The following is a 23,782-nucleotide window of genomic DNA, read 5'->3' as shown; positions in this document are numbered from 1 at the left end:
GCGGAATTCCGGAAAGGTAGAGATTAAATAGTTCCTTGGAGAACTCCCTGTTTCACTCTACGGGGCTGAGATAGACCCATACTTCCGTTGGATGATCTGCATAGAATCAAATTCTGAGTCGATTTATGCATATCCGTTCAACCGTCCGTCTGTCCATGTATTTTTGTAAACAAAATGCAGGTCGCATCTACTGTCCGATCAAGATGAAATTTTGCACAAATCATTTGTTTGACCCAAGGACGAACGACATAATCATGCATAATTTAGATATAGCTCCCATATATATCTTCGTCCGATTTGCTTTTTATTGTGCACCAAACGTATAATATCAGGCCAAATAGTATAAAATTTTGAACGTACGACCAAATTAGACTTGAAAATAAGTATGCCAAATTTCATCGAAATCGGTTCAGATATAACTATAGCTCCCATATATATTGTTCATCCGATTTGTTATTTTTGTCCTCTGTAGCCGTAATATATAAGTCGTAACAACGATATTTGGGGAATTATAACAAATACAGCTCAGAAATACCTTGGCTAGATTTTATCGAGATCGGTATAGATTTGGATATAGCTCCCATATATATCTTCGTCCGATTTGCCTTTTGTTGGGCACCAAATGTGTTATATTAGCCCAAATGAAATAGAATTTGGCACTTACGACCAAATTCAGTCTAGAAGCTAGTATGCCAAATTTGGTGAAAACCGCTTCAGATATAGCTATAGCTTCCATATATATGTCTCATCCGATTTGGTGCTAAAGTCCCCCACATTCGTAATATACATTCGACAACAACGATTTTTGGTACCAGATATCTCATACAGCTCGGAAATACCTTTGCCTAATTTTATCGTGATCGGCTAAGATTTGGATATAGCTCCCATATATATCCTTCATCCGATTCCGGGTTAATTGTGCACCAAGTGGCCAATATCAGTCTAAATGATCCGAATTTTGCTACATCCTACCGAATTCAGTCTAGAAGCAAATACATTAAATCTGGTTAAAATCGCTTCAGATATAGCTATAGCTACCATATATATGTTTCATCCGATTTGGTGCTAAAGTCCCTCACATTCGAAATATCCATTCGACGGCAATGATGTTTTTTACCAGATATCTTATACAACTCGGAAATACCTGTGCTAAATCTTATCGAGATCGGCTAAGATTTGGTTATAGCTCCCATATATATCCTTGATCCGATTTCAGGTTTATTGTGCAAATAAAAGCTAATATCTTAGACCAAATGGTGTGTATTCCGGAACGTACGTTCCCATTTGGTGGTAAAATATTTGATTAATATTTGGTATAAAATATAAAAATATCTCTGTCAAATTTAGTGATAATCGATTCAGAATTGGATATACCTCCCATATATTAGTTCCCTCCAAAGGCAAAACTATAATTGATCTAAAGACAAATGTTGATAGATGGCATGATCTACTTTAAATAAATTCCGGATTATTTTGTTACGGGAGCTCTACTAAAAATGCATAGTGGTGTAGGGTATCATATAGTCGGGCCCGACCGACTTTTGACTTTTCCTTACTGGTTTTTAATTACGGTTTGTATTTGATAAGAAAAATGTCACCAAACCAAATATTCCATTGAACAATAAACAAGAAATACGAAAACATTCACCAAAACATGACACCAAATATAGTAAAATACCAATATCTATACAGGGTGAGATGAACAAAAACTGCAACAAATTCAAACGCCATAATTTTTCCATTTTTTTTTAATTTTATTGAATGAAAGCAAAAATGTCGGAAATAGCATCAAATTTTAGAATAAGTTTAGATTTGTTCCAATTGTTGGTCACCTTTGGCACGAATTATGGCCTTCAAACGGCCAATGAAATCGTCACACACTGCCCGAATGTTGCTCTGCGGTATTATGGCCCATTCCCGGCGAAGCGCTTGCTTGAGGTGATCGACATTTTGGTATTTTTTTAATGCCAACCTTGCTTTCCAAAATACTCCAGATACAATAGTCCAACGGATTGGGATCCGGAGATTTTTGGTGGCCATTGTGTGCTGGAAATGAAGCGAGGAACCTCATTTTGTAACCATTCTTGTGTGGCGCGAGCTGAGTCCTGTTGGAATGTCCAAGGTCTGCGGCCAAAATGTTTAAGGCTCGGAGAAGTTCAAGGCTTTAATACACCCTCCAGAATATTTTCGCGATAATATTCGGCATTTAATACAAGCGGAGAGCGACCATCAGCTGTTATGGCGGCCCACATCATCACCATGACCGGCAAATAGTATTCACTCTAATGCGGTCTCAGAAGTTATTGAAGGATATATACTGTACTACTGTACGAGGAGACCATCCCCCACCCGTCGCAGCTGAAGAACGAGAGCTGCCCCGACAAACCCGATTAGTTTTTGGCTCAATTACGATCCGCATGGTGCAGCCGCCTAAATTCATACTGGTCCCGGATTAACAGCGATGTGCAGAACATCTGCTCAGCATGTGGCACAGGCCCATATGACTATTATGACTATTTCGACTATTTCGCTGTTCAGCCAAGCCTACTCACCAAACTCCAGTCTCTTACAGGCTGTATCCTTTTTGAGACTGGACATTGAGGCAGAACCAGATTGAATGGAGTCAGAAAATGGAAATAGAACGAAGACAGCTGTATGAGCTGCTACAACAACAACAACCATGGCCGGCGCTTGAGTTCTGGTGGCCACTGGCCAACCGAAGGTGCACATTTTCAGCTGATCTCTTTGGCAAGTAAACACGATTATTTTGTTTGTTTACAAACTGCTGGACAACGAATGTTTTCTCATCGGAGAAAACCAAATTCGTCAGTTCACCACTTTCGGCCAGGCCAAGCCAAGCCATTCTTTAGCTCTTTTGAGTCTATTTTCTTTCGGTGGTGGTGTAAGTTCTGGCACTTTTTGGGATTTTCAATGGCTTTACCCCGAGCTCATTTTTCAATATTTGCCGAATGAAATATTGCGCTATGTTCAGCTCACGAGCCATTTTTCGGCCTCTGCGGCGTGGGTTTCAATCAAGTCGCTTCTTTACTTTTCGAACCATTTCTGCTGATGTTGCTGTTTTCTTCTGTCCACTTCCTTGACGTCGGGCTACGCTACCAGGATCACTGTAACACACATTTAAATGCTGGAATGCTCTAACGATAGCCACTTGTGGTTATCCAGCCAAATATAAAGAAATCACCCGATCACACTCCAATTCCACCACGCATAACTTTTTTGTCGGGAAAATTCTCAACAAAATGCTTTTGTACGCTAGTAAACAATAAAATAAGCTGTCACTGGAATAATTTTAGCAGCTGTCGGACGAGTGACTTTTGAAATGACAGCAGTCTGAAGTTGGTTGCAGTTTTTTCATCTCACCCTGTATATAGACCAATAAGTCAATCCCTCCTTAAGAACCGAACAATTTTGACGAACAAGCACATTTCTAAAAAAAAAATGCAAAAGAAAAAAGTATTTTCTATTTTCAAATACCGGTATTCCCTGTGTTTGTTTTTTTTTCACTTTTCTCTTCTTATTTCTTTAGTGCAATATAGTTTAATTTTAATTATTTTTTTTATTAATGAAAAAGAAAAAAGAAATTTGAAATAAGAAAATAAATAATTCACATTTTGTGGGTACTTCAATTTACACCCCGCAACTCTATTGAAACATTTATTAGAACAATTAAAGAATCAAAAAAAAAAAAACAAAACAATATATATATGTGGTTGAATTTAATAAATAACGTAAAAAAATGATGACAAATGTTAAATCGAATGATATATAAAAACAAATGTATTGTTAAAAGTAATATATACAACAAAGGAATAAACAAAAAAAAAATCGTCTCAAATCGAATCGATTGTGAAATGTCCATTCAAGCCGACAAAAATAATGATATATTTTTCCATTTGATTCTTTCAATGTCATGTGTAATTTATTAAAAAAAAAAGAAAACCAATAAATCAATAAAAAAAACATAATATGTTTAAATGTAAATTATTTTGTTTGTTTTAAAAATTGTAGTTCCATAAATACCATGTCCAGCAGGAATTTCCATTGCCAGATGTGTAATGGGGAGCGCATGGTAAAATAACAAGGTAACCCTTTCCTTTTCATTTGTTATTTCAACATGTAAAAAAGCAGTAAGTTCGGCCGAACGGAACTTTGAATACCGTCCAACATTTTAAAATTTTCAAAAAAAAAAAAACTCGTTGAAAATTTTGTTAAAATCTTAAAAATACCGAATATAGGGAGGTAATGATATATGGGGGCTATACGAAGACCTGGACCTGCATAGACAATTTTCTGTCACAGGCTGTCGTACATATTTGGAACGTCAAATACGAAATTTCAAACAATTTCGGTCAATATTGTACCTAAAATCATTAAAATACCGAATATCCGGAGGCACCGTTATATGGAGACTATACGAAGACCTGTCGCTAAAATCATCAAAATACCGAATATAGGGAGGTACCTTTATATCGTTTCTATACGAAGACCTAGACTTGCATAGACAATTTTCTATCACAGGCTGTCGTACCTATTAGGAACTTCAAATAAGAAATTTGAAACAATTTCGCTGAATATTGTACCTAACATCGTCAAAATACCGAATATAGGGAGATACTGCTATGTGGGTCCTATACGATGACCTGGACCTGCACAGACAATTTTCTGTCTTAGGCTGTAATATCCATTGCCAACTTCTAATACCAAATTTTAAACAATTCCGGTGAAATATGTCGCTAGAATCATCAAAATACCGAATATAGGGAGATACTGATATATGGGGCCTATACGAAGACGTTGACCTGCACAGACAATTTTCTGTCTTAGGCTGTAATATCCATTGCCAACTTCTAATACCAAATTTTAAACAATTCCGGTGAAATATGTCGCTAGAATCATCAAAATACCGAATATAGGGAGATACTGATATATGGGGCCTATACGAAGACGTTGACCTGCACAGACAATTTTCTGTCTTAGGCTGTAATATCCATTACCAACTTTTAATACCAAATTTGAAGAAATTCCGGTGAATAATGTCGCTAAAATCATCAAAATGCCGAATAAAGGGAGGTACTGCTATATGGGGCCTATACGAAGACCTGGACCTGCAGAGACAATTTTCTGTCATAGGCTGTAATATCCATTACGAACTTCAAATACGAAATTCCAAACAATTTCGGTGAATATTGTAACTAATATCATAAAAATGCCTAATATCGGGAGGTACGTTTATATGGAGGCTATACGAAGACGTTGACCTGCGCAGACAATTTTTTGTCTTAAGCTGTAATATCCATTACGAACTTCACATACCAAATTTGAAACAATTTCGGTGAATAATATAGCTAAAATCATCAAAATATCGAATATAGGGAGGTACAGCTATATGGGGCCTATACGATGACCTGGACCTGCAGAGACAATTTTCTGTCATAGGCTGTACGAACTTCACATAACAAATTTGAAACAATTTCGGTGAATAATATAGCTAAAATCATCAAAATATCGAATCTCGGGAGGTACTGATATATGGGGGCTATACGAAGGGGACACAGGCCTATTTGGAACGTCAAATACGAAGTTTCAAACAATTTCGGTCAATATTGTACTTAAAATCATTAAAATACCGAATATCGGGAGGCACCGTTATATGAAGGCTATACGAAGACGTGGATCTGCACAGAAAACTTTCTGTCATAGGCTGTAATAATCATGGCCAACTTCTAATACCAAATTTGAAACAATTCCGGCGAATAATGCCGCAAAATCATCAAAATACCAAATATAGGGAGGTACCGTTATATGGGGGACATATATCGTGGACCTACAAGGTAAGCTGAAAAAACTGCAACCAACTTCAGACTGCTGTCATTTCTAAGCCACTCGTCCGACAGCTGTTAAAATTGTTCCAGTGACAGCTCGTTATATTGTTTACAAGTGCACAAAAGCATTTTGGTGAGAATTTTCCAGAAAATTTTTTCGTGATGGAATTCAAGCGTGATCGGGTGATTTCTTTATATTTGGCTGGAAACCACAAGTGGCTATCGTTAGAGCACCCTAGCATTTTAATGGGAATAAATCGTTTGTGTCTCGTACCATCGCTTGTTACCGTTACCGTGATACTAGCGTAGCCCGACCTCAAGAAAGTGGACAGAAGAAAACAGCAACATCAGCAGTAATGGTTCGAAAAGTAAAGAAGCTGCTTGATCGAAACCCGCGTCGCAGTGGCCGAAAAATGGCTCGTGAGCTGAACATATCGCAATATTCCATTCGGAAAATATTGAAAAATTAGCTCGGGGTAAGGCCATTGAAATTCGAGAACTTACACCGCAACGGAAAGAAAACAAACAAAATGATCGTGTTTACTTGCCAAAGAGGTCAGCTGAAAATGTGCACCAGAACTCAAGCGCCGGCCATGGTCGCTCTCCGTTCGTATTAATCGACCGTGGCATTAGAATAAATGACGAAAATTGTCGCAAACATATTCTGGAGGGTGTATTAAAGCATTGGGCACGCAAACATTTTGGCCGCAGACCTTGGACATTCCAACAGCACCAACAGCCAGCGGTCATTCTTCAGTTAGCCAGAAGACTAAAATGGCCAAGGACGACACGCTGATACAACGTGGATGCAAACCTACTAACTTCTCTGCTCTTTATTCAGATTCTCGCTTATTCACTAATTGTTATTATTTTCCTTCCCTTCCCTTTATTCTATTCTCCTATCTTTTTAAATTAGATGAACACAATAGACCAATAGGTCTCCGAATGGAGTGGTTGTTTATACAACCGCGCATGCTTTAACCTAACCTAACCTAATGACAAAAGCAAAATCGACCTGTTTGACTCGTCTTTACTGACATCCTTGCTTGTCTTAAGTAGCTGGACCATCTAGCCCTTTTTCCAGATGTATGTGACTGGCGACAGGTTGAGAACTTTTGTCAGGTGCCCAACTCCCGGCGTATGCAGTTATTTTGACTTTACCATTGATGTGTTTTTGCAGGCCCAACACTTTGGATGATTGAAACTTTATCCATCGCTGGAAAATAATTATTACGACGTAGTGCCTTCGCTTTGCTGTACCACACTCGGGGTGTTCGTCCGTTACGTCGTTAAACGTGACTGTGATCCTATCGTGTTTTTCTAAGGGTTCGAGGACGATTTACCCAGTGTTCACAGTTTACTCAATGTTGCAACACTCGATTGTTAATCTCAACTGTCAATTTACTGATTTTGGGATCAGTAGTGCTGGTACGACGAAGCTAATCACGCTCAATCGCTAGTCCCGCTGTATCTACTGGGAAATTTTGTCTTATCTCGGGTAATCGACCGGCAGGTATATTGCGATCGGCTTCAGCTGTATTTATGATGTTTCCGGGAATTCTTTCCGTCTACCGAACATCTTTGAATTCCGATCGCAAAAAAATGGAATGAATAAATAAATTTTCCAAATGGACAATATGATTATTAAAGATGAAATGAAGCAAAATATTTATTATTAAAAAATTCTAATATCTATAAATCATTTGTGTTTATGTACATTAAAATAAAATTTAACAAAATTGAATGCAATTCTCTCTCTCGTTTTTGTTTTTTTTTTTTTGGCAATAACAAAACTGATAATGAATGAAAATAAACAAAAACTACATCTAAACTTAAACAATAATAATAATAAAAAAGATTTATATATAAAAACAGATAATTAATTCATTAATCTTATTTTTGTTTTGTATATATGTATATGCATATGTAATTTACGTATGTCTACGGTGTTAGCTTTATGACTATAGAAAAATTCAGGTATATTTTATACGAGTCTTGTTGCATACAGTTCTAAACTGTATCGTTTGTTGTTGCTGTTGTTGTTGTTTTTGTTGTATTTGTATTTAAATCCTTTTTATTTATTCTAATTTTATCGATCACATTTGTTTGTATGTCATTGACACAATTTGTAGAGATTTCATAATAGAGATTACGCTCCCGAGCACTCTGTAACAGACTGCGCCATGCCGGAACGACCTAAAATAGAAGGAATATCAATGAAATGAAATTAATAATTTTTATAAGACAGACTTATTCAATGTAAAAATAATATTCGCTTTTTAAAATATATATTGACTTCTAGCGTATTGTTTTTCAAAATCTTGAACCCTGTATGGGGGAGGTACCAAAATAAATGGTCCGATCTGTACCATCCTTATAACATATCTTGTATTGATGAAAATATTGAGATGTGTCAAGTCTTAATGGAATCGGATGTTAATTTTGCGTTTCATGAGCTTCATGGATATTCAACATTGTCACCCTTTTGTGGGGGAGGTACCAGAAGGAGTGGACCGATATATCCCATCTTCACAGCAGATCTTAGTGAAAATAATGGGATGTGTGAAATATGAAGTGAGCCGAATGCTTATTTCGGATTTTAAAATCGTTTCACCGATATTCAAAATTTTGAGCCTTTGTGGGGGAGGTATTTGAAGAAATGATCCGATCTCTACCATCTTTATAAAAGATCTTGTATTGATGGAAATATAGAGACGTGTCAAGTCTTAATGAAATCGGATGTTAATTTTGCGTTTCATGAGCTTCATGGATATTCAAAATTTTGATTCTTTGGGGGTGGGGGTGGTGCCAGAAGAAATGATCCGATCTCTGCCATCTTTATTACAGATCATGTGTTGATGGAAATAATGCGAAGTACCAAGTCTAAATGAAATCGGATGAAATCGGATGACCTTCATGGATATTCATAATTTCGACCTTTTGTGGGGGAGGTACCAGAAGAAGTGGACCGATATATTCCAACTTAACACCAGATCTTGGGTTTATCAAATATTGGGATGTGTGTAACTTGAAGACAATCGGACTCCTACATCACATTTTATAAGAGTTGTAATTTTTCAAAAATTTGACCCTTTGTGGGGGAGGCACTTAATGTAGTGGACCGATATTGTTCATTTTCGCACCTGACCTAGCATTGATGCAAATTCTGGGAGTTGGAGAAAAATAAGATTACCCTTTTCCTTTCTGTGCAGCGAAATATTTTTATGAAAAGATTGATCTTTTGTGGGGGAGGTACCAGCAGGAGTGGACCGATATTGCCCATCTCCGAATTCGATCTAATAATATTACTATGTACCAAAATCGTATACCCACTTCGAGAGTTATCGTGCGCACCAGAAGACAAACGGACGGACATCGCTAGATCGACTCCAAATGTCCTGGAACGAATTTGGTCCAAAGGGACCTAGGGCCCCTCTCCAGCCATATGACTAAGGGTATAACAATGAAAAGAAAGATTTGTTGGACTTTCTGACAAATTTCAGGCATTGGAGACTTCAGCGGTCCCCGTACCAAGTTCGTCCCCGTACCATAGAAACGTCAAGATAGATTTGAAGTGGCTGAGAGAAGACGATCATGGTCATGACATTGTGACCTGTAGAAAATTTGCGACACAATCATCAACAAATGAAAGGTACACTTGGATGAAGGCAGTCCATTTGTGCCTTAAATGTCTGAAGTAGGGGAAAGAGAAGCAATGCTTCAGCGATAGTAAGTACCAGAAATGTGGATTGTATCACAATGACATATGCTAAAGCAATTGGAGAAAACAAACAACAGGAATGCAATGACGACCAATGCCAAATGTCCTTTTGGCAACTGCACAAGTTCGAGTCAAATCCCTACATGGAGAATCGAGGTTGTGTTCCTTTCATGTCTTTTTTACAGGATACGAATATGTTGTATCGTTTTTACGATGTTTTTATATGTCCTCCCCATTTAAGGGACCAGATAAGTTGTTTTTAAAGGGAGATGGAGTTCATTTCCCGCAAGCTAACCGGGATTTTTAACGCTTGCTTGGAGGTCAGTGGAAAACCCCATACATGAGGTTGTACACTACATTGACAGTACCTTTGATTTGATTTTCCAATCCTTAGATACATTCAATGTGAACCAATTCCTTCGGAAATGGATAAGGCACATGACAAGAAAGTATAAACTATGGGCTACAGAAGCACTGCCTTGGGAAATTTAATGAGAACTGCCTGATTGGAAGGGGATGTAATATCTCCAAGAAAATATGGCCAGTGATCTCGAAGCGGAGATCAATGTCACTCATCTTCTTGGCGAAATCTGACCTAAAGCTAATAGTGGGTCTAATTACGGGTCACTGTAACATAACGACCATGACTTCAAAGTGGCGACGACACCGAATATTACAGGCATTGTCTGGAGAGGAGAAACCGAGACGGTGGAGCACTTACTCTGCCACTGTCTAACTCTCTTTGGAGCCAAGACAGAGGCTACTGGGTAAGCAAATTCTGCCTCGGTAACTGAACCAGTAGTTATGCTTCAGTTAGCCAGAAGATTAAAATGGCTAGAGACTAACTTCTAATTCCCTCATTCTTCTCCGTTTTTTTCTTACTTCGAACTTACCTCTAAATTTTTAAAATTTCCACATAAAATCAGACATTTTTTAGGACGTGTCAAGGCCACATTAAGTCTTTGCGGATTGGACAGGAAACCAATACCATTTGTGCGGGCATTCGATATAACAATGACATCTTTTTCCAGACCCTGATACGAATCGATGGTGTTCACCATAATGTTTGTTAAGCCAAGAGATCTGAGAAGAATAAAAAAAAAATAGAAGACGTGTGTGTGTGTGTGTGTTGGTTTATCACTTCACCACCATACCTAATGGAATGTTCCAATGTTGTCCGATGATGGGCATATGGTGTTATTACACCATAGCTATTGTATTTGTTTGGTATAAAACCATCTAGTGCCTTCAAGAGTTTGGCCACGAACTCCGCCTCCAAATTGTTGGTAATTTTTCCATTCGAACACGATGCATTTTGGGTATAGGCCAAATTTAGAACGGAAAACGGCATTAGTGGAGTTTTATATTCCATTGTGATGCGACCATTGATTAATTCATTGCGATAGAAATATTGATTGGGCCATCTACATATTTCCGGATTCATGCGATACTGGGTCTGAAGGCCACATATAATGTGATCTTTGGTTATGAGACCACTCGTGCTGCTAGCGCTGGCCGTGCTTGGTAAATTGTCCAAACAGTTTTGTATGCGCGTAAACATCGAGGTACCCAAACCCAATTCATTGGCTTTCTAAAAAAAAAAACAAGACAATTTTAACAAATTTTTTTATGATTTTCCAGGGCAAAATAAAAACACCATCATACCTTTGACAATATTGTGGCGGGCAATTGTTGGGTATCACCTACCAATACCAGGGAATTTATACCAAATCTCAGGGGTAATAATGTCCAGGGTTCAGTACATTGTGTGGCTTCATCTATGATGCAAATATCAAAATAGTTTACATATCTGAAAGGAATATGCATATGTTGTGCCCTTAATTTTATTTTTTCTCACAGCCAAGAGACAATCAGACAGACAAACTTACTGGGCAAGCTTAACGCAACTGGACAGAGTGGCACACACAATATTGGCATTGTTTAAAAACCATGTGGCAATACTTCGCTCATCTTCAGGCCTCGTAAATTGTGTCGATATATTTCGCATGAGTTGTAGTTTCCGCTGTTTCTCCAATAGCATATCTTCTTCGACAGTACCTTTTATGTTGCGTTTCGACATCTCAGCAATTTGGGCTTCCAATTGCAAGATCTGCAAGCACAAGGGTTGTATTGAGGTTAATAGATATTCTAGGTAAGGAGACATGTTGGGATCAAACTTTTCAGTAGCTGTATTGCAATTTGTACTAAAAAATGTTCTAAGTACTAAAGAGTTGTAGGTACTAATCAGTACTAAATACTTGTGGGAAGTTTTATTAGTGTCATGTGGCTTGATATATTAGCGAAATTCAATTTGTCAATTTTTGTACCCTCAGCCATATGTCTAGAGAGGGTATACAGGATGAGATAAAAAAAACTGCAACCAATTTCGGACTGCTGTCATTTCTAAGCCACTCGTCCGACAGCTGTTAAAATTATTCCAGTGACTGATCATTATATTGTTTACAAGCGTACAATGAGAAGGTAAGAATTTGGTGAGAATTTTCCCGACAAAAAAGTTATTCGTGCTGGGATTTAAGCGTGATCGGATGATTTCTTTATATTTGGCTGGAAAACCACAAGTGACTATCGTTAGAGTACTCCAGCATTTAAATGTGAATAAATCTTTTGTGACTCGTACCATCGCTCGTTACCGTAATACTGATACTGGTAGCGTAGCCCGACGTCAAGGAAGTGGACGGAAGAAAACAGCAACATCAGTAGAAATGGTTCGAAAAGTAATGAAGCGATCGTCGCAGTGGCCGAAAAATGGATTGTGAGCTGAACATATCGCAATATTCCATTCGGCAAATATTGAAAAATGAGCTCGGGGTGGTAAAGCCATTGAAATTGCAAAAAGTGCAGGAACTTACACCGCCGCAACAGAAAGAAAATAGACTCAAAAGAGCTAAAGAGTTGCTTCGCTTGGCCTGGTCGAAAGTGGTGAACTGTCGAATTTGGTTTTCTCGGTCTCCGATGAGAAAACATTCGTTGTCCAGTAGTTTGTAAACAAACAAAATGATCGTGGATCGTGTTTACTTGCCAAAGAGGTCAGATGAAAATGTGCACCTTCGGTTGGCCACCAGAACTCAAGCGTCGGCCATGGTGATGGCGTGGGCCGCCATAACAGCTGATGGTCGCTCTCCGCTCCTATTAGTCGTGGCAAACCGTGGCATCAGAATAAGTGCCCAATATCATCGCGAAAATATTCTGGAGGGCATGGCCGCAGACCTTGGACATTACAACAGGTCTCAGCACCATCGCACTCAGCACGCGCCACCCAAGAATGGTTACAGAATGAAGTTCCTCGCTTTATTTCCAGCGCACAATGGCCACCAAAATCTCCGGTTACCAATCCGTTGGACTATAGTATCTGGAGTATTTTGAAAAGCAAGGTTGCCACTAAAAAATACCAAAGTGTCGATCACCTCAAGCAAGCGCTTCGCCGGGAATGGGCCAAAATACCGCAGAGCAACATCGGGGCAGCGTGTGACGGTTTCATTGGCAGTTTGAATGCCATAATTCGTGACACAGGTGACTAATTCGAACAAATCTAAACTTATTCTAAAAATAGGTGCTATTTCCGATTTTTTTTTTTGCTTTCATTCAAAAAAAAAAATGTAAAAATTGTGGCGTTTGACTTTGTTGCAGTTTTTTTATCTCACCCTGTTTAGCGAGCTGTTGCAGTTTTGATGATGTCGTAGAAAATCATTTCTCTCTGCTACCCAAACATCAGAAAGGGTTGGGCAGTTCTCTGAAGCGAAGATTGTGTGAACTCTCAAAAATCTGTCCGGTGGGCAGTGCGGCGTTCAGAGGTTATGAAATCTGCTTATGGAGACAATTATCGGGAGATGGTCTGAGTCAAGGAAAATGAAGGGTTGCCAACTCAGGTCATTTATAAGACCGATAGTTAAGTCTGACGATCTGTAATACTATCCTCTAAGTCGAGTGGGATAAGAAAGTGTACAGAATGTGGAGTAATCAATCTCCTATGCCAATCCCGATGATCCGCTCTTGTCATTATTGAGTGCGGAAAACCACTACTCATGGTGAGCATTAAAGTCACCAGACGTTTATTGTCTTCTAAAAGCGGGTGAATTGTCTAGCCATGGGGATACAATTCATGTATGGGTCAGTAGAGATCAGCTCAAGTGTGATACACTTATATTGAACAGAAAGGCTAATCCCCCGTCTTCACTTATTGTGCGATCCTTCCTTAAACCATACCAGCAACGTTGTATGCTAGATTACACATGATGTTAGAGTCATATGTAAGTTGACTTTTTATACCCTCCACCATACCTAGTATGGAGGGTATATTAAGTTCGTCATTCCGTTGGAAGCTCATCAAAATAATAATTTTAAACATCAGCGTAAACGACGTTTAATCCTGTCCGTCTGTTGTAATCACGCTAGAGTCAAAACAAATTAGGATAGGAAGCTACAATTTGGCACAGATTAGTCTTTTGTGTGGAGGCAGGTCAAGTTGAAAAATGGGCTATATCGTATAGCCCCCATATAATGGTACCCACCGATATTCGGTATTTCGATTATTTCTGCCACATTTTTCAATGGAATTGTCTGAAAATCCACACAAGGGGTTCCTTCTGAGTACTTTGCCCCTCCTGGAAGAGAATTGTCTTTATAGGTCCACGATATAGTATATACCCCATACAGCGGTACCTCCCGATATTCTTAATTTGGGCTATTTTGGGGACATTATTCTGCGGAGTTGTTTCAAATTTCGTATTTAGAATTCGTAATGGGAACAACTGTCTATGGCAGAAAATTTTCTATGCAGGTCCAGGTCTTCGTATGGTCTCCATATATCAGTACCTCCCTATATTCGGTATTTTGACGATTTTAGGTACACTATGCACCGAAATTGTTTGAAATTCGGTATTTGAAGTTCCTAATAGGTACTACAGCCTGTGACAGAAAATTGTCTATGCAGGTCCAGGTCTTCGTATGGTCTCCATATATCATTACCTCCCTATATTCGGTATTTTGACGATTTTAGGTACACAATGCACCGAAATTGTTTGAAATTTGGTATTTGAAGTTCCTAATAGATACTACAGCCTGTGACAGAAAATTGCCTATGCAGGTCCAGGTCTTCGTATGGTCTCCATATATCAGTACCTCCCTATATTCGGTATTTTGACGATTTTAGGTACACAATGCACCGAAATTGTTTGAAATTTGGTATTTGAAGTTCCTAATAGGTACTACAGCCTGTGACAGAAAATTGTCTATGCAGGTCCAGGTCTTCGTATAGCCTCCAATACAGCGACTATATTTGGTATTTTTAAGATTTTAATAGAATTCTTAACGGATTTATTTTTTTGTGGAGTGTATTCAAAGTTCGGCCCGGCCGAACTTACTGCTTTTTTATTTGTCATTTTTTTTTTCTCCACTTACTTGATTCTTCAAATTCTCCTTATTCTCCAATGGAATTTCCGGATTTGTTGACTTTAGTTTTTTCATTTGTTCATGTTCGATGATGGCTTGCAATGTTACCGGATAAACGAAACGATTTATCTTATCCTGCAAGCCGTAGCGTATCAAACGAAAACGAATTTCCGGCCTCATTCGCATACTAATGTCATATAACTTTCCAGCAATTACATCGACGGCAGCATTACTCTGGGCACAGATCAAAATTTTCTTATCCATACAGCGAACTTCATCGCCGTATAGCGTTTGCAGCGCCAAGTTTGTTATGACACAAGATTTCCCCGTACCGGGTGGTCCCTGTAGCAACGACACATTTGGCGTTGTCTCATCAATGATGCGAACATAGGTGTTTAGCAAGACTTGGCGTTGTTTATCGTTTAGGGGATCGAAACCGCGATAGATGACTTTCTTTTTGGGCGGATGTCGACATTGCAGCATTTCCATGGGATCGAGTATTTTCTTGAACAGTGGAGTTGCCTGCAATTGATAGACGGCATTGAAGGCACCAAATTCAACGCGAACATTATCAATGACCGGTCGTATGGTAAGTTCATGTATGCCACAAAAGAAATCTTTGGTAATATTTTTGGGTACAATTTCAAAGACCATTGTACTGCAGGAACCTACAGGTGGTAGAAGAGCACAAAAAATATGATATATTTTTTTATGATTATGGATGAATTGAACGCCCTTACCAGCCCCTTTACGTGTCGATGTTAAATAGCCGAACATATTTGCATTCATTTTATTCGATTCCAATATCACCAAATCATATTTACTGCTATCCAATTGTTGGCGATTTTGATAGTTAACTGGAAATGGAAATGGAAATAATGTGTCATTCATTGCCAGGCATAAACCTCTAAAAGCATATTTACATTTGGTTACCAGCATCAAACGATTTGCATTGGTCGTCACATACTCCAGTGCCACTTTGTATTTTTTCACTTTCGACGTGAGATTGTATTCCCGTTCCAATAGACTAACAAATTCCAGTTTCATGAGGGGGAAGACAATGCTGAAATGCCGTAGAAACAGAGATTAGAAGATTACAAACCTCAAGCCCCCCTCCACCATACAACTTACCTTTTGTAATGATCAAAGGAACTGAATTGTGTTGGCATTGGATAGACAATATCACTGGCTGCATCAACAGCGGCATTTCGTTTTACCAGCCATTCATCGCTCCATGTTAATATTTGTGTAATAATTTGATCGGTATTATCGATAATGGGATAGGTACGTCTGATCAGCTGGCGTCGATCCTTGTGGGTGCTGAGCGGTAAGATGTCTTTGGCGGCAACTTTACGCGCCCCACTAATCCGTTCAATGTAATGTATTACTGGGACATCATTAAATCGCACAGTTTTCCTCTTCTTTGCGGGATTTTTTTTGGGCGAGAGTATGGAGATGAGTAGAGTTCCATCCTGTTTACTACAACGTTGCGTTGAAATGGAATTAAGTTTATTCTTGTTCTTCTCCGATTCGATTAGGTTTTTCTCCATGGATGCAAATGTTATTTTATTGGTTGTTCTAAGGGCTCGAGCTGCCAAGGCTTCTTTACACACGGCTGCAGGGGTATCTGAGGGATGCAACGGATTATGGGTCACAGAGGTTGTTGATAATCGTCTATTTGGTATGGTAGTTGTTTCCTTGTCCTTATCGAAACTGGAATTGTGGTTTATGCAAGAGGTGGCCGTTGTCGAGAGTCGCCGACTTGGTATCCCTGGCTTAGTTTCAGGTTTCTTTAGCAATAAATTATCAGGTTTTGCAATCTCCTGCGAGAATGTTGTCAGGCCACAGTCCATGCTTGTTGAACGTTTTATGGGGTCTTTTTTGGCAGGTGTTTCGTTTGTGCTGTTCGAACGTGGCTTAAGTGGCTCCTTGTTCTTTGAGATTTCGCAATGATTTGCCGGAACTTTGGGTATTTTAAATGTAGCCGAGGATTTCTTTACAACATCATTTTTACGCCACGTCGTCGCCTCCACATCATTTTGTGCCAAAAATGCACCCCGATTATGTTCAGTAACCTTAACCTTGGCCTTTTTCGCTTTGCTATCTGCATGATCACTGCTGGTGCTGGCGGTGCTTTTACGTTTTAAATTATCCTTGGCCGGACTTGGATGTTTTTCGGCCAATTGTTTGAGCCTGTCCTTTCGACATTCCTTTATCATTTCCATACGTTGTTTGTCACGTTTCTTACCCACACTGGGTTTCTCCGTCCATTTCTTTTTCAGAATTTTATTAATTTCTTCATGTCGAATTTGTTCACGTAGGGAATTGAGTTTTTTCGAAAGGGCAGGTATTTTTTGATGTTTTAAAATAGTTGGTGACTTTTCGGCCGAGACTCCCCTGAGTTTTCCTTTATGTTTTGGCAACGAGGGTGCAGATATTATGGCTGGTGGTGGTCTTACAACTGGTTTTCCTTTCGTCTGTTGCACTTCATTTGCACTTCCACCAAATTGGGCTGGAAATTCCGCCACTTTGTTTATTACTTCGGCCATTTTTACGCCCTCAAATTCATCTTCAGACGAAGATGACGACGAAGATGCCACTGCTTTGCATTTGCTAATGATTTTCCTTCTTGGTCGTATGAGTGGAGAATCATTGTCAATGGGACTTTGAAATCTATTTCTATCAACATCAGGACTTTTTTCTCTGTTTGTGGATGTTGTTTGCTCTAATCTTGTAAGACTGACAGAACATTCTTTCATTTTTATGCCACCCAAGGCCGTTTGGTCTGTGGAAAATATTTCATTACCGCTACTATATAGATCTGCAATATGAGCCAGCTCTTCCTCCTCCTCCTCTTCAACATTGTCCAGATCAGTTCCATGACTTGGATCTTGTTCGTGGCCGATTTCCTCAGCATCCTCATCACTTAAATTATCATCCAAATCATAGACTTGCGATTGATTATTGTAATTGAAACTTTGTGAAAATATTTTGTTGGACCAGCCGGAGACTTTCGTTTCTAGTTCCTTGTCATAATCTTCATCGTCACTTATGACCCAACATGAATTATCCAATTCGTTTAAAAGTGAGGCACTTCTTTCCAGATCTGGTTCTTCCTTGATTTTGATGGGAAGTTTCAGGTCATTATCATGAGGATGATCTGCAGATGGCACTTCCTCCTCAATGTCTTTGTCAAAATCATCCTGCAACTCGGCCTTCATATCGTTTATCAACACTTGTGAAAACATAAACTCTTCAATGTCTTCATCATCTGAATGGGGTTCGTACGAAGTGTAATCCTCCAAGTCAACATTATCATTGGCCACGGTCGCGGAGCTGTCCTTGCTCTTTTGGGCATTTAGGTGATTCTTAAGTACTGCCAAGGCCTTCTGCGTTGAATTATCCTCCTCGAGGGAATCATTCAGGGATGTATTGAAAATATTTGGACTTTTTGATATGGGAGGATTTGGCAGTTTGGCAGGTTTAGTGTCCTCCATGAAATTCTCTTCACGTGTGGCTGATGTGGAAGTCAATATTCCCAGCTCTTCCTCATCGCCAGCTGTGTCATCATCACTCAACAGTGTTATACACTCCCCATTGACAATGGGATTATCCGTATGGGTTGCTGGTATCAGAGGTTGACCACTGAGATCATTATAAACCATTGGGTTTATTTCCTTTAGAGTATTTTTCTGTTCGTCATCCAGTTCGCCAAAAATGTCCTTGACATCAGCAGAAACTGAGTGTATGAGTTCTTGTTTAATACTTGGTATTATTGGTATATGAATCTTAGTCGGATCATTGTCATTCTCTTGTGCGTTTGCGGCGGGTCCGGCTGTGATAGCAGAGGGATTTCCATTATTTTTATTTTGACTTCTATTTTCTTGAATTCCGCTTTCTTTTTTAGCAGCATTTTTTTCCACTTCATCCTCATTTCTAAATGATTTAACATTGTTATCATATGGAGGTAATGATTTCGATGGCACATCCTCTGTCTTGTTGTCATTAATGCCTTGTTTGGGAAGATTATCTTTAGATTCGAGACTATTTGTCATTTGTCTAGAGTTGGGCGAAGCAGTTGGATTTGCTGCAGATTTGCCACCAGATCCCTTGGTCTCAAATCCTTCTTCATCGTCGCTTATTATTAAAATAGCTTCCTCAACAACAGGTTTGCTGGCCGATACATGCGTGCTTGTCGATGCCCTCTCCTGATTGCTTTTATTCGGCACCGCAGATTGAGCTGAATTTGAGGTTGACGCTCCTTTTGCCCTAGTTATTGGCATATATTTTAACTCATATATGGGTAGTGTTAGCTCATCTTCTTCTGAGCATTGTATGGAAACGCCAATACCAATGGTATCACCTTTATTGAGGGTTATCGTTGAGCTCTTATGCAGGGTGTTGTTAACGAATATTCCATTGACAGAATTCTAATAAAAAAAAGAGAAATTGTATTAGTATTCAATGCAAAAATAACCAAACCTATATTTTGCCAGCTGAGATCAGATGGTATTAGCACAACTTTCAATTTTGGGTAAGCATACAGGGTGAGATAAAAAAAAACTGTAACAAAGTCAAACGCCATAATTTTAACGTTTTTTTTTTTTTAATTTTATTGAATGAAAGCACAAATGTCGGAAATAGCATCAAATTTTAGAATAAGTTCAGATTTGTACGAATTGGTACGAATTGTGGCCTTCAAACGGCCAATGAAACCGTCACACGATGCCCGAGTGTTGCTCTGCGGTATTTTGGCCCATTCCCGGCAAAGCGCTTGCTTGATCCACGATCCATTTTCAGTCACTGCGACTTTTCTTTATTTTTCGAACCATTTCTGCTGATGTTGCTGTTGCTGTTTTCTTCTGTCCACTTCCTTGACGTCGGACTACGCTACGCTACCAGTATCACAGTAACGAGCGATGGTACGAGTCACAAAAGATTTATTCACATTTAAATGCTGGAGTGCTCTAACGATAGCCACTTGTGGTTTACCAGCCAAATATAAAGAATTCCATCGCGAATAACTTTTTTTTCTGGAAAATTCTCACCAAATAGCTTTTGTACGCTTGTAAACAAAATAATGAGCTATCACTGGAATAATTTTAATAGCTGTCGGACGAGTAGCTTCGAAATCACAGCAGTCTGAAGTTAGTTGCAGTTTTTTTTATCTCACCCTGTAGGCCTATCTCTGTACTTCCACCTTTTTCTAAAATTCTTGAGAATGCAATGAAGACACAAATTCTTAAATATTGTCAACGTTACTCAATTTTCAGTCCGTAAAAACCACAACACTACTTCGGTTAATTCATTCCTATCTAGTTGAACGTAAGCCGTATGTATCTTACAATGGTTTTAATTCATGTATCGGTAATGTGACTTCTGGTGTAGCACAAGGAACGATTTTGGGCCCCATTTTATTTTTTTTTTTTATATAAATGATATTTCTTCCACATTGGAAAGTTTGATATGTAATTCAAAAACGTATGCAGATGACATTTTTGTTGTTGTTGTTCCAATCTTATTCTTGTGTAGAATCCGTGAATAATCATCTTTCATTTATTTCAAACTTATTGTTATCTAACAAATTGACCTTCAAAGACTAAAGCTTTATATTTTCATCCACGTAACCAAATTGCATCTCTTAACAGTATTCCAATCAATGGTTGCCTTATTGAATTTGTACATTCCATGAAGTGTCTTGGCTTAATTCTTGATTCTCACCTTAGTTTTACTGACCATATTAATGATATTAATAGATGGAAAAGTGTGCCTTACTTTGAGAAGACTTGATAGTCTTAAAGCTTTTACACCCTTAAATGTCAGAATACACTTGGCTAACCCTTTATTAATGGTCCATTATAAATTATGGCATTGAAGTTTTTTCAAGCTTTCAAGAGTTCGCGTTTAATAAATTCTGCACGTAACACACAAATTGATGTTCCATTAGTACGAACTTCTTTGAACACTCCTTCCTAGTTCGTGTTTACCGAGACTGGAACTGTTTTCCACGTTTGTTGAAAAAATTTGGCTATTCTTACTCCACATATAAGAAGTTATTGAAATCGCATTTTAATGTTGAATAGGATGCATAAAATTAATTTTTGTTGTTGTGGGATCCCTAAACTTATTTTAATTTTACAATATTCATATGGCTGGGGGCGGGGTATTCTCATTCTATCATAGTTTAGCACTATTTAAGTTAATCTTTCAATACATGTATAATTGACCTTCAATTGATTTCTTTGTATTGAGTGTAAATATATGAAATGATTCAACATTTTCCAAGAAAACGATACAGTTCACGATGTATGATTTAATTAGTAATTTTTCATGGCTATGCTTTGTCTTCAAATTATTCTGATACTTTGTATTCAAACGCGATAGTGAGATTTTTTCCATTCACATTGCTTTTGCCTTTTCTGCTGTTTCCTCTACAAAGGGAGATGAAAAAACTGCTGTCATTTCCGACAGCTTTTAAAATTATTCCAGTGACAACTCATTACATATTTTACAAGCGTACAAAAAGCATTTTGATGAGAATTTTCCGGAAAAAAAAGTTATTCGTGATGGAATTCAAGCGTGATAGTGTGATTTCTTTATATTTGACTGAAAAACCACAAGTGGCTATCGTTAGGGCACTCCAGCATTTAAATGTGAATAAATCTTTTGTGTCTCGTACCATCGCTCGTTACCGACTACATGATACTGGTAGCGTAGCCAGACGTCAAGGAAATGGGCGGAAGAAAACAGCAACATCAGCAGAAATGGTTCGAAAAATAAAGAAGCGACTTCATCGAAACCCGCCTCGCAGTGGCCGAAAAATGGCTGGTGAGCTGAACATATCGCAATATTCCATTCGGCAAATATTGAAAAATGAGCTCAGGGTAGAACCATGGAATTTCCAAAAAGTGCAAGAAAGAGGTCAGCTGAAAATGTGTACCTTCGGTTGGCCACCAGAACTCAAGCGCCGGCCATGGTGATGGTGTGGGCCGCCATAACAGCCGATGGTCGCTCACCGCTGGTATTAATCGACCGTGGCATCAGAATAAATGCCGAATATTATCGCGAAAATATACTAGATGGTGTATTAAAGCCTTGGGCACGCAAACATTTTGGCCGCAGATCTTGGACATTCCAACACGCGCCACCCTAGATACCGCAGATCAACATTCGGGCAGAGTGTGACGGTTTTTTAGCCGTTTGAAGGCCATAATTCGTGCAAAAGGTGACCAATTCGAACAAATCTAAACTTATTCTAATATTTAATGATATTTCCGACATTTTTTTGCTTTCATTCAATAAAATTTAAAAAAAAAACTATGTAAAAATTATGGCGTTTCAATTTGCTGCAGTTTTTTATCTCACCCTGTAAGTCGTTTTTTGGACAAGTCTAAAAAACTGCACTATTGGCATATTTTTATACCCTCCACCTTGGAAAGGAGGGTATATGAACTTTGTCATTCAGTTTGTAGCATCCCTAAATATTCGTTGTAGACCCCATAAGGTATATATATATTAGTATTTGTGGGTCCTAATGGGTCGTAGCTCCGGTGGCGAAACATTGTATGTATGATCCCCAAATAGCGGTACCTCCCGATATTCGGTATTTTGATGAATTTTGCCACATTTTCCAACGAATATGTCTAAAAATTGGTATTGGTGGGTCCTAATGTTTCCTTTACCCTAAGTTGGAGGGTATTAAAATGTTATTAATGTTTTTTACTTGGTTTTTATTTCACCATCCTAAACGATTGAAAAAATCAATTAATTAATTGTGTCACACACACAGAACATACCAAATCCTTGATTGTAACCGACTGATCATCTTGGGACACCTCGACCTCAGCATGGTGTCGGGAAACATAGTGCGAATCCAATATTCGAATGAGTGAAGATGAGTGCCGTCCCACACTGTTTAGGCCTAGTCTCAGGCGATGGCACTCTCCAATCGTGCTACGTTCCAAAACCCATGATGAATATCTAGGAGCTGTCATATTTGATTGAACGGCTGCTAATACACAGCAATGACGTATTTGATTTATAAGACTTCCATAAAAATAACCTGGATATTCTAAATATTGATTCAAATCGGTCAAATTTTGTTTGTTTTGTTTTTTTACGGGATAGTATTGCAGACAACGAAGTTGAATTACTTTTTCAGTGCCGGCGACGCATCATATGGTTGGTAGCCCAAACGGCGTTGTATAAGGTCTGTTCGATGTATTTATTTTATTTCATTATCCGTCTGATATAGAAACATCGTACAGACAGTTAACATCACTAAAGAGAAACTTCTGAGAGATATTGCTCTCTCACGCACTAACTTAACAAAAATATCCGGAAAGACTTTAGACAAAATCTAGTCAGATAAAAAATTGTCCCGAAATTAATGACCATTATGCTAGGAACACAATTGGAGCGAACGACGAATTTCGCCCTACGCGGCGACAAAATGAGCCGCGAAAATTCGTCGTATGGAACACAATACCGACGAAATTATAAAACAGCTGATGAAGTTGTTTACTTTTTGCTCATTTGTTGACTACAATGAATTATACAAGAACACATAATTCTTTACGTTCTCTATTATAATTTCACTTATGTCCATCTTCTCTATTATAAATTCACTGATATCCATCTTCACTCAGGCGCAAGTACACAAATAAATAAACAAATTAATTATGTTTTTTTATACGAGTAACAGATAGTAGAGTGACCATAACAAATTTTAAAGTAAAAAGTAACTTTATTTACTAAAACACATACAATTCGTACAAGTATGGCCACCTTGTACTGTTTTGTTCGCCGG

The 23,782-nt window shown here is 38.5% G+C and overlaps 1 protein-coding gene across 1 annotated transcript; it reads right to left on the bottom strand.

Annotated features, from left to right (window-relative positions):
- Window positions 1–7,592: 7,592 nt before the first annotated feature.
- Window positions 7,593–23,120, bottom strand: LOC101893648 (uncharacterized). The gene is made up of 10 exons (XM_011294379.3): window positions 22,770–23,120; window positions 16,105–19,403; window positions 15,897–16,036; window positions 15,714–15,830; window positions 14,983–15,641; window positions 11,454–11,674; window positions 11,230–11,374; window positions 10,719–11,155; window positions 10,458–10,647; window positions 7,593–8,039 (listed from the first exon to the last, which is right to left on the bottom strand). Exons 1-10 carry the CDS (start codon window positions 22,965–22,967, stop codon window positions 7,854–7,856), a joined length of 5,592 nt encoding a protein of 1,863 aa, XP_011292681.2. The 5' UTR covers window positions 22,968–23,120; the 3' UTR covers window positions 7,593–7,853.
- Between the last annotated feature and the right edge of the window lie 662 nt (window positions 23,121–23,782).

Source organism: Musca domestica, unplaced genomic scaffold (genome assembly GCF_030504385.1).
Source record: "Musca domestica strain aabys unplaced genomic scaffold, Musca_domestica.polishedcontigs.V.1.1 36, whole genome shotgun sequence".
Lineage (NCBI taxonomy): Eukaryota > Metazoa > Arthropoda > Insecta > Diptera > Muscidae > Musca > Musca domestica.
Note: the sequence above shows the minus strand (reverse complement) of the source record. Positions and strands in the feature narration are given on the sequence as shown.

Excerpts from the sequence above, each read along its gene's own strand:
- LOC101893648 (XM_011294379.3), bottom strand. The coding sequence starts at position 22,967 with ATGACAGCTCCTAGATATTCATCATGGGTTTTGGAACGTAGCACGATT. Across the intron at positions 11,675-14,982 it reads AGGAGAATTTGAAGAATCAA|ATCTTGCAATTGGAAGCCCA; the intron begins GTAAGTGGAGAA and ends TTGTGCTTGCAG. Across the intron at positions 10,648-10,718 it reads ACATTGGAACATTCCATTAG|ATCTCTTGGCTTAACAAACA; the intron begins GTATGGTGGTGA and ends TATTCTTCTCAG.